The sequence below is a fragment of the Vipera berus genome (genome assembly GCF_964194415.1).
Source record: "Vipera berus genome assembly, chromosome: Z".
NCBI lineage: Eukaryota > Metazoa > Chordata > Lepidosauria > Squamata > Viperidae > Vipera > Vipera berus.
In genome coordinates, this window is record NC_138205.1 from 100,600,248 (window position 1) to 100,614,313 (window position 14,066).

Sequence of the window (14,066 nt, forward strand, 5' to 3'; positions counted from 1 at the left end):
CCACTTTGAGCTTCTTATGGAAAAATGGAGTTATGTACACACAAAAAACCTAAGTATTTTGCTTTTCAAAATGTTTGTTAACTTTTCAGGCATTAAACTGCACCACAAACAACTCTTTTGTTCAGGCCACTCTTATATCCATTTCACAAACAGTAAAGTGCACAGGGTGGATAGCTAAGATAAATCTTGACTTTTTCTTTCCTGAGTAGCATTATTTCACAATCTCTAAAAAGCCTACAATATTCTAAGTGGTTTAGTTTCTATTCTTTGCTGTTCACAATCCCAATACATATTCTTCATTGGAGTTTGAATAAGTCCAATTTAAAACAATGTTTCCATCTCCATTCTTTATTGCACAGGCCCTATCATTTTTCCAGCTACACACCCCCTTGACAACTTTTTTGTATTTTATTGACAACCACTTCTTGGTGGGCAAAGCCCTCGGGGAACAACTCTGTCAATATTAAGTAGGGATTTATGTGATTGAGAGGCAAAGTCAATGATTATGTTTTACTTAGCAGGGAAATATACTGGTTGGAATGCCATCCCCCTCCCCAACCCAACTCATAAACAGTCATTTATGTTTAGGTTAATTGGGCAAACACTCGTCTTAAATGTGTTCATTTCCATCACTATGGATGGTCGATATAACAGCTTTCTTGTGGTATAATTCCTGAGGCTTGGCTTTGAGACAAATGAGATTTGTTGCCATTATTTATGTAAAGGCCAAGGTTAATTAATTAATTATTATTAGTTACTGATTTAGTGAGCAGCTCAACAGAAAACTCCCTCATTAACTATGTTTTGGTGAAGGTCATTAAATGTTCTCTGCCTTCAACCTTCTGCAGCTATTTCATTGTCAATAATCTTCCAAGTTAAACTTTCGAATCTATTACAATGTTGTTGTTTGTTTTAATCCACTCAAGGGAAAACTCTAAAAATTATGTATCCCCCAAAGCCTTTCCTTCCATGTTTGATCCTTTTAATAGGACACTTCATCCAAAATCAATTCAGTTTCTCATTTAGTCATATTTCATGCAAGATGGTTAGTCAGGTAAAGAAGGGGAAAATAAGTGAATTCTGGCTGATATTTTTAATTTCAGCAATTCTTTTCTTTTTGGGAAGAAAAAGATGAGCTCCTAGAAAATGAAGGGGCTTACTTTGGAAAGTTGGTGTTTTTAAAAGGGTTTGGTCTATCTTGGCTATTTCTTTATCTCTTGTCCAGTGTCTTAGAAACAAATCCTAAGGGAACCTATTTCTGCATGGGGAAGGAGAGGGAGGAAGCCTGAAAGAAATGTTCTTCAAAGAAACATTTTATTCCAGCTGTTTCACTTAAAATCTCCACCAATGTTTAATGAAACATCAGTCTTAGTTATTTGTTGTCTTTGTTTCCAAAGAAAAAATTGCACTCTAGAGCACTGCTTTTCAACTACCATTTTGTACACGACACTAGAATGTTTTATATCAGAAAGTGCCACTACTACAGGTAGAGAGGCTGCATGCAATATGCTTGTGATCCTTTGAGAATATAACATTTAAAACTTTATCCATGTTTTTGAAGAGGGAGTTTGTTCCTATCCTATCAGAATCTCACAGAAGAAAATTAACGTGGTAGCTGTCCATGGTACCAAAATAAACACTCAATAGGCATTCTTACTCAGTCCCTTAGAAAAGCAAATAAGGTGCAACAAGGTTGGGATGACAGGAAAGCAAGTTAGGAACAGGTTGCATTAAAAATAAACTATCTTAGATTCTATCTTTACAGAAGCATGAAAAAGAGAAAAATCACTATAAAGCAACCCTAAAGACAAAAGCGAGGGAATCAATCTGATATAAGATGTAGGTTTTTCCTTCTTTCCCAAGGATAAGAAGGTTTTCTCTCTCTCTCTTGTCAGACTGATAAAATATTCCTGATTAGCTAGACAGATGTACAGGAAAGAGTTGGCCTGTGAAACAGTGTTGGTGATTAACACACATAAAAACGTGCGTGTTCTAGCTTAAGGCTTACCAATTTCTGCAATAATTCTAAGTGCATATAAGACCTAACAAAGCCTTGGAATTGAATAACATTAAAGTTTATATATCAGTAAATTAGATATTTAATATATCTTTGAAGTGGTGCCAGGTAAAGTAAGTACATTTTCTTGTAAATCTATTCACCCAGTCTGCCCATAAAAGATTGACATCCTGGCTGAGATATTTACTCTGTATGCCAACACAACAAAACATGAGTGTGCATATAAAGGTTCACGGTGCAAGTGTTTTATTGAAAAGTTTTCCAGAGATATATTGTTGAAGATGAGTTAATATTTTAATTCATATAATAAACCGGGAGATTATGAATTCCAGCCCCATTTTAGGCATGAAAGCCAGTTGGCTAACTGGTCCAGACACTCTCTCACAGCCCAATCCACCTCCCAGGATTGCTGTTGAAAAAAATAGGAGGAGGAAGGAGTAATTATATGAGCTATTCAAGTTATGTATAAAATAATAAAAGTGGGATATAATCAAATAATTATATAAACACGTAATAAATGGAGATGAGTATTATATTATCTCCAAGGATGACACTAACTAGATATCTAAAAGTGTATACTATAGTTACATGAATCTGCAACTTCAAGGCTGCAGAAAGCAGTTCGGTGATATTTAAAATTAGAACCCTCTGGGAAGGGAGCAGAACTATTTGTCCTGAACTCCAAGCCCCAGTTTAGGCATTTCCTTTTTTAAAAATCAGATTATGTCACACTCTTTGTATGTGTTGTGATAACTTTATGAGCAATCACTTTTACAGATAGTCCTCAACTTTCTGCCCCAAATTTCTGTTCCTAAGCAAGACAGTTGTTAAGTAATTTTTGTCCCATTTTATGACCTTTTCTTGCCACAGTTATTAAGTGAATCACTGTAGTTGCTAAGTTAGTAACATGGTTGGTAAGTGAATGAAACTTCCCCATGGACTTTGGTTGTCAAAAGGTCACAAAAAGTGATTACATGATCACAGGACACTACAACTGCTATAAATATGAGTCAGTTGCCACGTGTCTGAATTTTGATCATGTGACCATGGGGATGCTGCAACTATTGTAGATGTAAAAAAAACAGTCGTAAGTCACTTTTTTCAGTGATGTCGTAAATTTGAATGGTCACTTATCAAACTATTGAAGGTCAAGGAGTACCTATAAGGAACCTGAATGAAAAATAAATAATAAAATTTAAAAAGTAATAAAGGCTCTTCCCATTTCCAGTTATGTTAGTTAGGCACAGGCAGAGAAGACCAAAGAAAGACTACCACAAAGTAGATGATATTCTTACAATAATGTGCTATTCTACGTAAGTATAATTCATTGACTGCCAGATTCCATCCTAGACAACATCTGTGGTTTCCCTCACATTCTGAACTCCACCCTGTGGTTAACAAGAGACTAGTTGGTTTGTATTTTACTTATTTTTACTGTTTTTAAGTGGATAGTGGATTGATCTACCCTTTTGGGGAGACAGAAACTACAGCAAGAAAGCAATCCTAGCTACTAATTAATAACTCTCAATATATCCAGCCCAAAAGTTTGATTAGGTTCACTTCAAAGGCAAAAGTAATTTCAGTTTCACAGAAGATTTTGAAACAATTCAGAACTTTTGAAGCAACAGAGCAACCAGTCTGGTGTGGTAGTTGGTGGTGGCCTAGAAACCAGAAGGCTGCGAGTTCCAGTCCCACCTTAGGCATGAAATGCACTAGATGACTTCATTCCAGTCTTAGTCCAACTATCTCATAAGGTTGTTGTTGCAGGGAAAACAGGTGGGGTATTATGTATTTATTGTCTCAAGTTTATTTATAAAGTAATATAGGTGTGATTTTAAATAACCAAATAAATAAATAAAATACAAATAAAATTGAACAGAGAAAGAGCATTGTATCATTCTCTACTAAAGTTTGCACTAAAAAAGGCAGCAATACACACATTGAATGCATATGTATTGTTTGGTTTATTTTTATTTTATTTTTCTTCATGAGTAATTGGGGCCAGTACAATAGACAATTGGGGGAGTATTTAGTGAATATTTGTTTATAGCTTCATTTAATGAATGCCAATGGGATTTGCTTTGAGATATCAGAGATAAACTCATCTAAATCTGTTTTTCTCTTTTTTTAATTCATTTACTACCAATTAAATTCTTTTATAACTATGCTTCTCAAACAGTTCCTGTGAATCTATTGAAATTTATTCTGAATGATAAATTTTGATCATATCACTGTGCTATATGGCCTGCACTACTATGGTATTGAGTGGCATTTAGTATCAAATAGGATCCTTTTTCACCTAGACCGATTAATCCCCTATGTAAGAGTATCCAACTATAAAACCATTAAACTGATCTACTATATTGGCAAACAAGTTTCATAAATTTCAGGAAAAGTTCCAACAGTAATTCTGGCTACTTTTATTTGAAACTGAAGTTCTTGTGCCATTAGAGTTGTGTCCTTAAACACACTTGCATTAAACTCATTTACTTCACCCAGTAGACACCACTTTCTACTAAATATCCTAATCTGAAGTGTTGGATTTCAAATCCAATGAATTCCCAGACAATACTTGAAGGGTTCCTTGCTGGAGAAGTCTGCTCTGGAATTGTTGTCATTTAATTTACTATTCAGAGAAGCTGAACCAAACTTGAAGACTTTCAAACTTGTTAAACTTTCAGAGATCATCTTCATCCTAAATAGATTCATGCTCTGGACACAATCCAGAGTCATGTAATAAGGTATTTTATGCAAAACAATATAGAGAACAATAATTGTTCTCTATAACATACCTACACACACACACACACACACACACGTATTACAGATTTATTGGCCTGAGAGATAGGATGCCTGTGTGTTTGTCTTCCTCTCCCTCTCTCTCTCTCAACTGTCTGTGTCTGTGTCTGTGTCTGTGTCTGTGTCTGTGTCTGTGTGTGTAAGGATCAGCTGTCCCATACATCAGCCTCTCCTAAGCTTTGGTGTACTTGAAAGCCACCATAACTGTATGTCTGGAAACACCACGTTCTGCTGTGGGTGTCTTTCTCACTTCCCTTGATTTTGGGGTCCTGCTACCATTAGTGATCATAAAGGAGTTACAAGGAGCTATCCACATCTGAGGTGGATAAACAAGATTACAGCACAAAAAGGCAAAAGTAGAGATTACAGATTGTACTAAACCACTGTCTGCTTATTCACATAGCTGAATGGGGACACTGTTGACTGGGTTCACTGAGTCATTTTAGTTTAGCCTCGGCTGTACCTCCAGCAGAAGTCGCTCTGCAGCATTACTCGACGTGCAATAAGGCGTCCGCTTGCGCCGACCTCCTCCACAGTTTTCGGAACGGTCGGGGTCGACTTTGCTGGTAAATGAGTTTGGAGGGGGAGGTATTTTTCAGGAAAGAAAAACTAGCATGCTCTCCTATCCTTCCATCCGAGGGAGCCTGTTCAGGAAATGGCTGGAAATATTCATCGTGGAGGCACTTTCATTAAAAGTAACTCATTCGACTTTCACCATAAATTGAGTGACATCCTTACGGCAGAACCTTTTTATCCTTGATGAAGTGCTTGCCAAGATTTAGAAGAAGAAAAAAGGGTGGAGGGGAGGGAAGACTGGGAGGGGGGGAGAGAAGTAGAAATCTGTCAAGCAGAGTCTTCGGGTTGTCAGTCTGTAGCATAAAATGTAGCTAAAAGCTCCTATTTACCAAGCACCCGAGGGGGTGCTTTAAATGCTAAGTTAGACGGACCCGGGCTGAGTTAAACTAGAAGGGAAATCACTGGGAGCCATTCGCCCCCATCACAGCACAGAGAGGAAGAGCGATTCTGAGAAACGGGAGCTTCCTAGCAAGGGAGAAGGGAGTGAGGAAGGAGAGAGAGAGAGAGGGGGGGGGAGGGAGGGAGGGAGAGAGAGAGAGAGAGAGAAACCTGTTTTTTTCGCCGCTGCTCTAGTGGAGATTTTACGTTAATAAAATTAGTATTATAATAATATGAAGATAATCAACAATATTTGCTAGATGGGGATATTGCTTCTGTGTAAATGAAGAAACACACTCTCCTCCCCACCCCCGCCCCGCCGCCGCCGCATTTCACCCGCGCCTCCAACATTTAAAAGAAGCTATTAAGGCCGAAAGAATCGGGAGTTCCATTAGCAAGCTACATGGCAAAGGGGGGAAAAATATGCCCATTCCCTCTTCACTTAAATGCCTTTGCACTAATCTGAGGTTTTTTTTCCCCCTGATGTTAAAGAGAGGGAGCATCAACAAGCCCTCGCCCCCATTTTAAAAATAGAAAACTATAATTAAATGAGTAGAAAAAGGAGCAGAATTTGCAGTATATCCCGTTTGAACTAACCTGGGCACCGCCAGTTGTGTTTTTAGCATAGATCTAAGTCTGCTTTCTGTTCCTGTGGAGCTTTACCTTAGGAAGAACAGTTCCTTGACCTCCGTTGCTTGCAGGACTGCACTAGAGGAAAGTTGCTAATACGCGTGGGTATCCCCGAGCATTGCTGAACGCTACAAAACGGCATTAGCGAGCTAAGAAACTGTGAACCGGAAGATCGGGCTAGGCTAAGCGGGCCACCTTATTCATCTCCTCGAAAGGAAGCCGCACTAGATTCAAGGGGTGGTTGTTCCCAGGAAAACGTCTTTAGGATTAGAAGATAAAAGCAATGGAAACGATTCATTAGCAGACTGGACTCCACGGGGGAGCGAGCGATACTCTTTCATGCCCGGTGGTGTCTGGAGTGTCAGCGAGGTCTCCAGATATGCCATAATAATGTGCTCGTATTATTTGGGGTTAAAGGATATGATATTGGGTACACGCGGAGCCTGCGCTAAGTGGACTGCACAGGAGCACAAAGAGTATTTCTGTAAGACATGCTGTTTTCCTCTTAATAATTGCTTTCTTAGAAACAATCACTATCTGTGTGTGGATGCCTGTGACCGTACCCCGTGTTTCCATCCAGAAGACAGCTAGCAGTAGACGCTTACTTTTATTTCATAGGTCGCTTGCTGCAACACCCTTGAAATCCTACGCAGCTTTATTATGGACAACTATTTTTCTATAGGCAGAAAATTTCAACGGGGGGGGTTCCTTTGTTTATTTTTCCAAACAAACAAAATCAATTGTGATGACCGCTGTTTTGCTCTTTCTCTTGATATCTACAAAAGTACAGCAAATCGCTTCAAAGAAAGGAGGAGGGGGGGGAGGCAGTGAAATAATAGCCAAATGCTTTCAACATTCCCACTCGCACTACTCAACCACCCACTCTCACACAATCTTTGAAAAAGCCTTGGGAGGAATGGTTAGTGGAGGACAATAGGGCCCAGTTGGTAATAATTTCCCTGCAGCCTGCGGAAAATGCTTAGCTGGCTTGGGGGGGGGGGAGAGAGAGACAGAGAGAGAGAGAGAGAGAGAGAGAGAGAGAGACAGAGAGACAGAGAGACAGAGAGACAGAGAGACAGAGAGACAGAGAGAGAGGTTCTAATTCTGCCCTTTAATTCTGAGAAGAATGACACCGAAATCATGCAAGGCGGAGAATTGATTAAAACATATAAGCTGCTCTAGAATCTGCAGCCGAGCCACCCCCCAAAAATAAAATAAAAGCTATTCTGTCCACACACACCATCTCCCAAAAGGAAACCGAACCCATGGGTCAGTTTTATACCCTACAGTTCTCCCTTGCCTTAAGCGTAGGCACACTAGCAGGCTATCCACACCAGCGATTGTCGTCGCCACCTCTCCGCGTTAGAGATCGGGAAGGTGCTAGAAATCGCCAGTGTGGACAACCCTCAATGTGCGGGGAGGAATGGGGAGACCTCGAAACACCCCTTCCCGAGGATCGAGTCAGGTGACCTCTAGGATGGTGTGATATGAGAAGGGCAGATAAGAAAGTGTGGTCACGCCCCACCCCCCCGCGCCCTTAGGTAATTGGCCTCGGGATATATTAGCCCAGCGGTTACCCAACCCGTGCGGGATCCGTAATTTGAAAGAACGGCATTCCTTCGATGAAGCTAACAAGGTATTATGAATACCAGGGTGTAGATCAGAATCCGGTCAGGGCTCTTCTTTTTTATATATACATAGCAAAAGCTGTTGAGGTTTTCCACCAGCGTCAATGAAACACCTTCATGGCACTTTTTCAAGTAAAAAAACAAACGCCACCTTTCACCCTTGAAATAAAGAATATACAACTTCCCTAATCTAGCTAAGCTTTTTCGGGTAAAGTGATAGGGTTTCAGACATAGTTTTTGGTCCGCCCCTGGTTGCACTCCCCTGGTTTTGTTTGTTTGTTTGTTTGCTTGCTTGGTTTGTTTTTTTAAAAAGATGTCACAATTACTAGACGCCAGCTTCATGAGGTCAAGTGGCTGGCGAAGTTAAGCACGCAAAGAGGCCAAAAGTATTACTAGTCATTCTAATATTAAAGCTTCGGTCTTCAATGCCTTTACACATATTCTACTGAGGACCATGAAGTTGGCTGCCAAATAAACCTGGGATTTAATCTCCAAATGCTAGTCCCCTTCAGTGCCCATTCAGGATAGGGGCGAAAGTTTAGGATTTAAACACTGAGGTCATTGTCTGCTTCACCGCTAAGCTGCGAAGTAATGTAGCCCAGAACAGTGTGCAAGGCACTGCTATTACTTAACACACTTAGACCGTACTCACCCACACCAACTCCATGTACTGCTAAGGAGTAATTTGTTTCCAAACTAGAGTTCAGAAAATGTAGAAAAGGTGCCTAAAATAAATCTAGGAAGACAAAGGAAGACAAGTACCATCAGAATACAATACTTGATTTGGTGCTTCACACTATTAAGCAGGACACAGATCGAAACAAATCTATCAACCTATTCCTCCACGATTCGGGAAGAAGCCACCACAAACAACCACAGGGGAAATATTTCCACGCGGCCTTGCGGATAGACCACACTTTTCCAACCTGGCGCCCTCCAGCCTGTTTGGACGGCAGTTCCCATCACCATCCCACTTGGATGATGGGAGATGAGGTCCCACTCATATGGTAGGCGTCAGGTAGGGAAAAGCTGGGCGACCTGACTGTCTCGAGCATGCGTCCCGTTTTGCAAGAGAGCAGGACGCAAGGCATCTCTAGCAAGGCCGGAAGTTGCAGACTCCCCGCCCTGGCTGGTCTAATCTGCGCGAGGAGATTTTGACTGTGATCACCTCCGAAGTGGAAGGAACCCCATGACTTCAGGGGGGGGGGACTTTAAACCGAGGTCGGAGGGAAGAGACTCATTTGGAAGTTACGATTTGTACGTCTGCCTTGTCTCTTCCCTGTCACCTTCGGAGGCACACAGTTTGGGACTGAACGCAATAAATCCTATTTAAATCAACGAGATTCCTTCTCTGAGACAACCTGCTTCGGTTCCAGTCTTGTGTTGGATTCTATCTGGTTGCCACACATAACAGATACCTTCCGTCAGAAAAACTTTTCTTACTAAGTTTTAAATAATTTATATATGGGTGGGGAACTTTTTGATCGTCTAATTTTAATAAAGGTACGCACGTACGCGCGCACACACACATTAACACGCTTAATGTGTTGATCTGTGTGTGCACGTATTTACATAACTATTCTTCCCTTTAGAATTTAAATGGAGAAGATATATATAATTTCTGTTTGTACTATACACTTTGTCTATAAATGAAATGGATTTTATATATTATTTGCCCATCAGAACTTTATGTTGCCTTATTTCATAGTATGCTGTATATATTTGTCCCAAAGCCATATATAACCCACAAGTGTAATCTTCACACTTGGAAATCTGCTGGAAACACTCCAGAAGTGATATCGGATTCAAGTTTCAGGTTAGGAATGATTCCAACTCCTCTAATAGTTCGCGTCTCCCTCTCCCACCTCTTCCCACACACACACACACACACGCACGCACACAGAGAGAGGAAATGTTAAAGGGAACGGTATGTATCGGCTCATCTATAGTGAGCCTCGGGAATTATTATTTATTTGGTACATTTTAAATATGGGTGACGATTCGCCCGCGAACGGAAGATGGTTGTTCTTGTTTTAACGAAAGCCTCCTGATGAAATGGTTATTCTGTACCATCCAGGGATTCCTCTAACGTATCGCTCTCTGGTGTAAAGATAGAAGGGATCCTGACGTTTCAGAATATCATCCGGAAGAAGTCAACGCTGAGATTCCTGAGGACTAAGCCAAAAGGAGCGGGGAGAGGAAACCAGAGGGGAAACTTGTTTAAGGTTATGCCATGAATTCCTTCGAGAGCCACAAACAGAGACACCCGGAAGCCGTTCCTGGCTTTAATCCACAGCTTGGCCAGGAAAGTACCCGCCGCTCTAACCGCTCCCAGCCTTGGGAGCCGCAGTAACTTTAACTAGCAACTCAAGTCGGCTTGTAGCTAAGGTTGCGTTGGTTGGGTGTCTACAGCCCCTCACCTTTTCGGACCTTTCGGCCGTAGACTGGGAGGGTCGGAAAAGGAGCCCGACAGACTGAGGAAGGACAGAATTTGTTCTTCTAACCGAACTTTTGCGCTTGGTCAGTCAAAGAGTCTGGCTTTCCCTGCTTCGGGCCGGCAGCAGACGCCCTCGGAATTAGGATCCATCTTTTCTTTCATTTTATACACCTCGATGGACTTTCACTGCCGGCGGAACTCAGAATGAAAACAGATTTTATTTTTCTTCAACCCTCCACGTCGTTTCGCTCCGGTCCATTTTGTACAATTCGGCTTCCACGGAGGAAGAGGCGGCGGGCAACCAAGCATTATTCCTCACTGGTTCGCGCTCGCGCATTAAATGCTTTAGTCAAGTTTAATTAAGGCTTGAAAGCTCAGTGCTGTCACCCGACCTGACTGCAGGAAGGCCCCGGGAAACTCAGCCAGCAACTGGAGCACCATTAGAAGAGCGGGCGACTTGGACATGAACCATAAAGTTGGGGAGAGTCTGGGCCAAGTCGAAAAAGGGTTTAAGCGTTAGTTTATTTTCAATTTCGGTTAAATTTTGCACTGTTTTCAGGAAATTCTCCCTTTCCCCCCTTCCCCTCCCATTTCCACCACTTGGAGGGGAAGGCATTCAGGTAATGAAATTGGTAAGTAAACAGTAATTGAATCAGCATAATTTGCGCTCGGAATGCATTTCAAATGCTCCCAGTTTACAAGTAAAGAACTGGGGCGCTTTGCTTCCAGCACGCGGCACATTTAGAATAAGGACTTATTTTAAGTTCTAGCAAACAACATGACGGACGAAAGAGGGAAAATTCACGCAGTTTAGGAATCTCGACCCTGATTACATGTTCAGCAATTTTCTTAATACCTTTTGCAACTATCACAAGGAATAGGGATGGTGCTACAAAATCCTCCCTCCACCCTGTCAAAAAATTAAAAGAAAAAAATTGTTAAGGGAAAATGACCCTTTCAGATGTCCGTGGTCAATGAAGGGTTGCACAGTCATTGCCCTACGTGATGTCACTAGTGTGAGTCTTGCCACTTTGAGAATCTTGGACGAGCGTCAAATCTCCAGCCAGATCTCACATTCCTTTTGAATCCACAACTGACCACCGCATAGAGAAGGGATAGTCAGAGTGCACGCGTGTTGGTCTTTTATTAAAAGGAAAGACAAAAACGCTTCCAAGATTTTTTTTTTAAACTTCTAAACTGGCACACGATCCTCCTTTGCGAGGGAGAGGGGGCGAAGGTTACATGAGCAGGTGGATAGCATCCAAGAGCGTTGATTTCCAACGGGAGGGGTTGCCCCCGTGTTCACCTGTTTACCCCGAGATGTCCCGAACGAGACTGAAATTGGGGCAACGCGCCCTCAGGCGCCCAAAGCTTGCAATTACAGGCAGCGGAAAAAAGCTTCCGAAGAAAGGCTTAACCCGGAAGACTCTAAAGAAGCTCGTAAGGTTTCTGCTTGTTGGGTTGAAATTACACTCAAGCCTTTTCAGCCCTTGTTCTGTTTTTTTCCTGTCCGCCCTAATCCCTCGCATTGCCGTTTATCCGATCTGTAAACCGATGGCTTCCGAAAGAAACCGAACCGGCCCTGATGATGCAGATCGTTCGATCCATGCAGAGAACTGGATCCGCGGGGGCAAAGGAGCTGCAATCTCTGTGCCCCAGGTAATCTTGAAGGGGAGTTATTCCCGAGCACTTTCCGACTAGGCAAATGGAGGATGCTCGGTGGGCTTACCGCGGAATGGTTCATATAAGTAGGGTTTATTCTGTGGTGGGCGGGGGAAGGATAACCAACGGGACGTTATTTTCCCACGCCCAAGATTCCCGCTAGTGGAGAACGACTGGAAGGACTTTTCGGAGTAACAACGGAGACCTTTTTTTCCTTCCGGAGGACCATTCTAAACCCCAAAGGGTGGGGCATGGAGACAAAGAAGCTGTCTTCCAATGATCACACCGAGCAGCATTCTGCCAAATATCACCTTCCTATTTCTAGTTCCTGGTACGTGTATTGGGTTCTAATTCCTAGCATTGCCAAACGATAACTCCCATCATTCCCAGCTTGGGCAGGAAGCCTACTGCTCCCATCATTCTCAACTTACGAGGCGGGTGGCCTATTGTTTGAGAGAGATGGAAGTTATATTCCAGATCATTAGGAAGGCACCGGATCGGGAAGACTTTCGGACTGTGCGCCGGAGGGAGGGGTCGAACAATCAGGGTGACAGCGGAATCATCAGAATGGGCTTGGAACTTAATCCCGTGTATTTGCTAAGACGTCCTGTGATTTTGCCCCCTTTCTTACGCGTGGACGAACAGAAGGTTCAATACTCAACTAAAAGAACGTGAGGAGGAAAAAGTTTTACAGAACATGAATCCGAAACACCACCACTAACTGGCAAAATCCTTCCAAGAATCGCTGAGCAGGATTCCTTCCTTCCCACTCTGAATCTCCCACACAAATACAAGCCCTGATCAATAAGATTGCAATATCTCTGCCCAGTATCCGTCGTGCGACCCCCACTCCAAATGAAACCCCCCCCCAAGAGCGACCTCCCCTTCCACAACCTAAACCTTAGACCTTTGAACTTGCAGGAGCCGAACTCTCCTCTCTACCTCAGGGCACCTCCGCGATTGATGGAGGCACCCAGGGATCCGAGAAGTTTGTCTGGAGTGTAGGACTTCTCCCCCTGGATCGAGGCCTCCTCCTCCTCCTCTGCTGATATCCCGCCGGCAACCCCGGCTGGGAGAGGAGCAGAGACAGAGAGAGAGAGAGAGAGAGAGAAAGGCGCAGAAACTTACCAGGTACAGCAAAGGTTGCAGCAGAAGCACCGCGTACCAATATGTGGGCTGCATCCTCGCGGCTCAAACTTCCTTCGCGCTGCTCGGGCTCCCTCTCTGTTTCGCCAGAACCATAGATCCACCCGGCATCTACTTTAAAGAGCCAGGACAGCTCGCTTCAGCCTAGGCAAAAATGAAAGGATAAACTCCATGACCACGAGACAAGGTTAGCTGTCGAGTTGAGTGGAAAGGGAGGGGGGAGGGGAGAAGAGGTACCCAGCTGGCATGGGGGGGGGAAGAAAGGGATGCCTCAAAGAGTCCATTTGGCAAGAAGAGCTTTCCTTGGGCCAAATTAACTAGTTGCGGGCTGACTCCAGAGCGAGAGGCTTAATAAGAGCTGGTGTGGGGGTTTTCCCCCCCCCCATCGTCCAGCGCTATTGCTGTCTAGGAGGGTGGGAAGAGAGGGCATCCACCAGATCTTTCGCCGCCACCCTGACTCTTCGCGTAGGGCAGGAGTAAAGCTACGCGCTCGGCCAGGAGGGCGCGGAAAGTGGGGGAGGAGGAGAAGGATCAGGAGAGCGACGGGGGAGGCTGAGAGGAGCCAATCGATTAACCTGGGCTCCCGGATCATGGCCGAGACCAAGCTCAAGTTCCAGGCAAAGGTTTCGAGACAGTGTCTTGAACCGGAGAGGCGCCCAAAGAACCTCGTGAGCGCGCGCGCATACCTCGCTTTCTCCCACAGATCCAATCCCCCCCCCCCCCGCGCGCCGCTTTCGGTGCTCCGAAGCTGCTTTTCTGTCTCTGGCTTGTCCTGACCCTCTTGCCTCATTGT

The 14,066-nt window shown here is 43.4% G+C and overlaps 1 protein-coding gene across 1 annotated transcript in view; it reads right to left on the bottom strand.

Moving 5' to 3' along the window:
- The window catches only part of NXPH1 (neurexophilin 1), a gene marked incomplete at both ends in the record, with an annotated part of 200,286 nt that extends 186,977 nt beyond the window's left edge, over positions 1–13,309 (bottom strand). Inside the window, one exon of the mRNA XM_081344067.1 lies at positions 13,256–13,309. Within this exon, the coding sequence (XP_081200193.1) occupies positions 13,256–13,309 (54 nt within the window). The remainder of the gene's footprint in view (positions 1–13,255) is intronic.
- Positions 13,310–14,066: the final 757 nt, after the last annotated feature.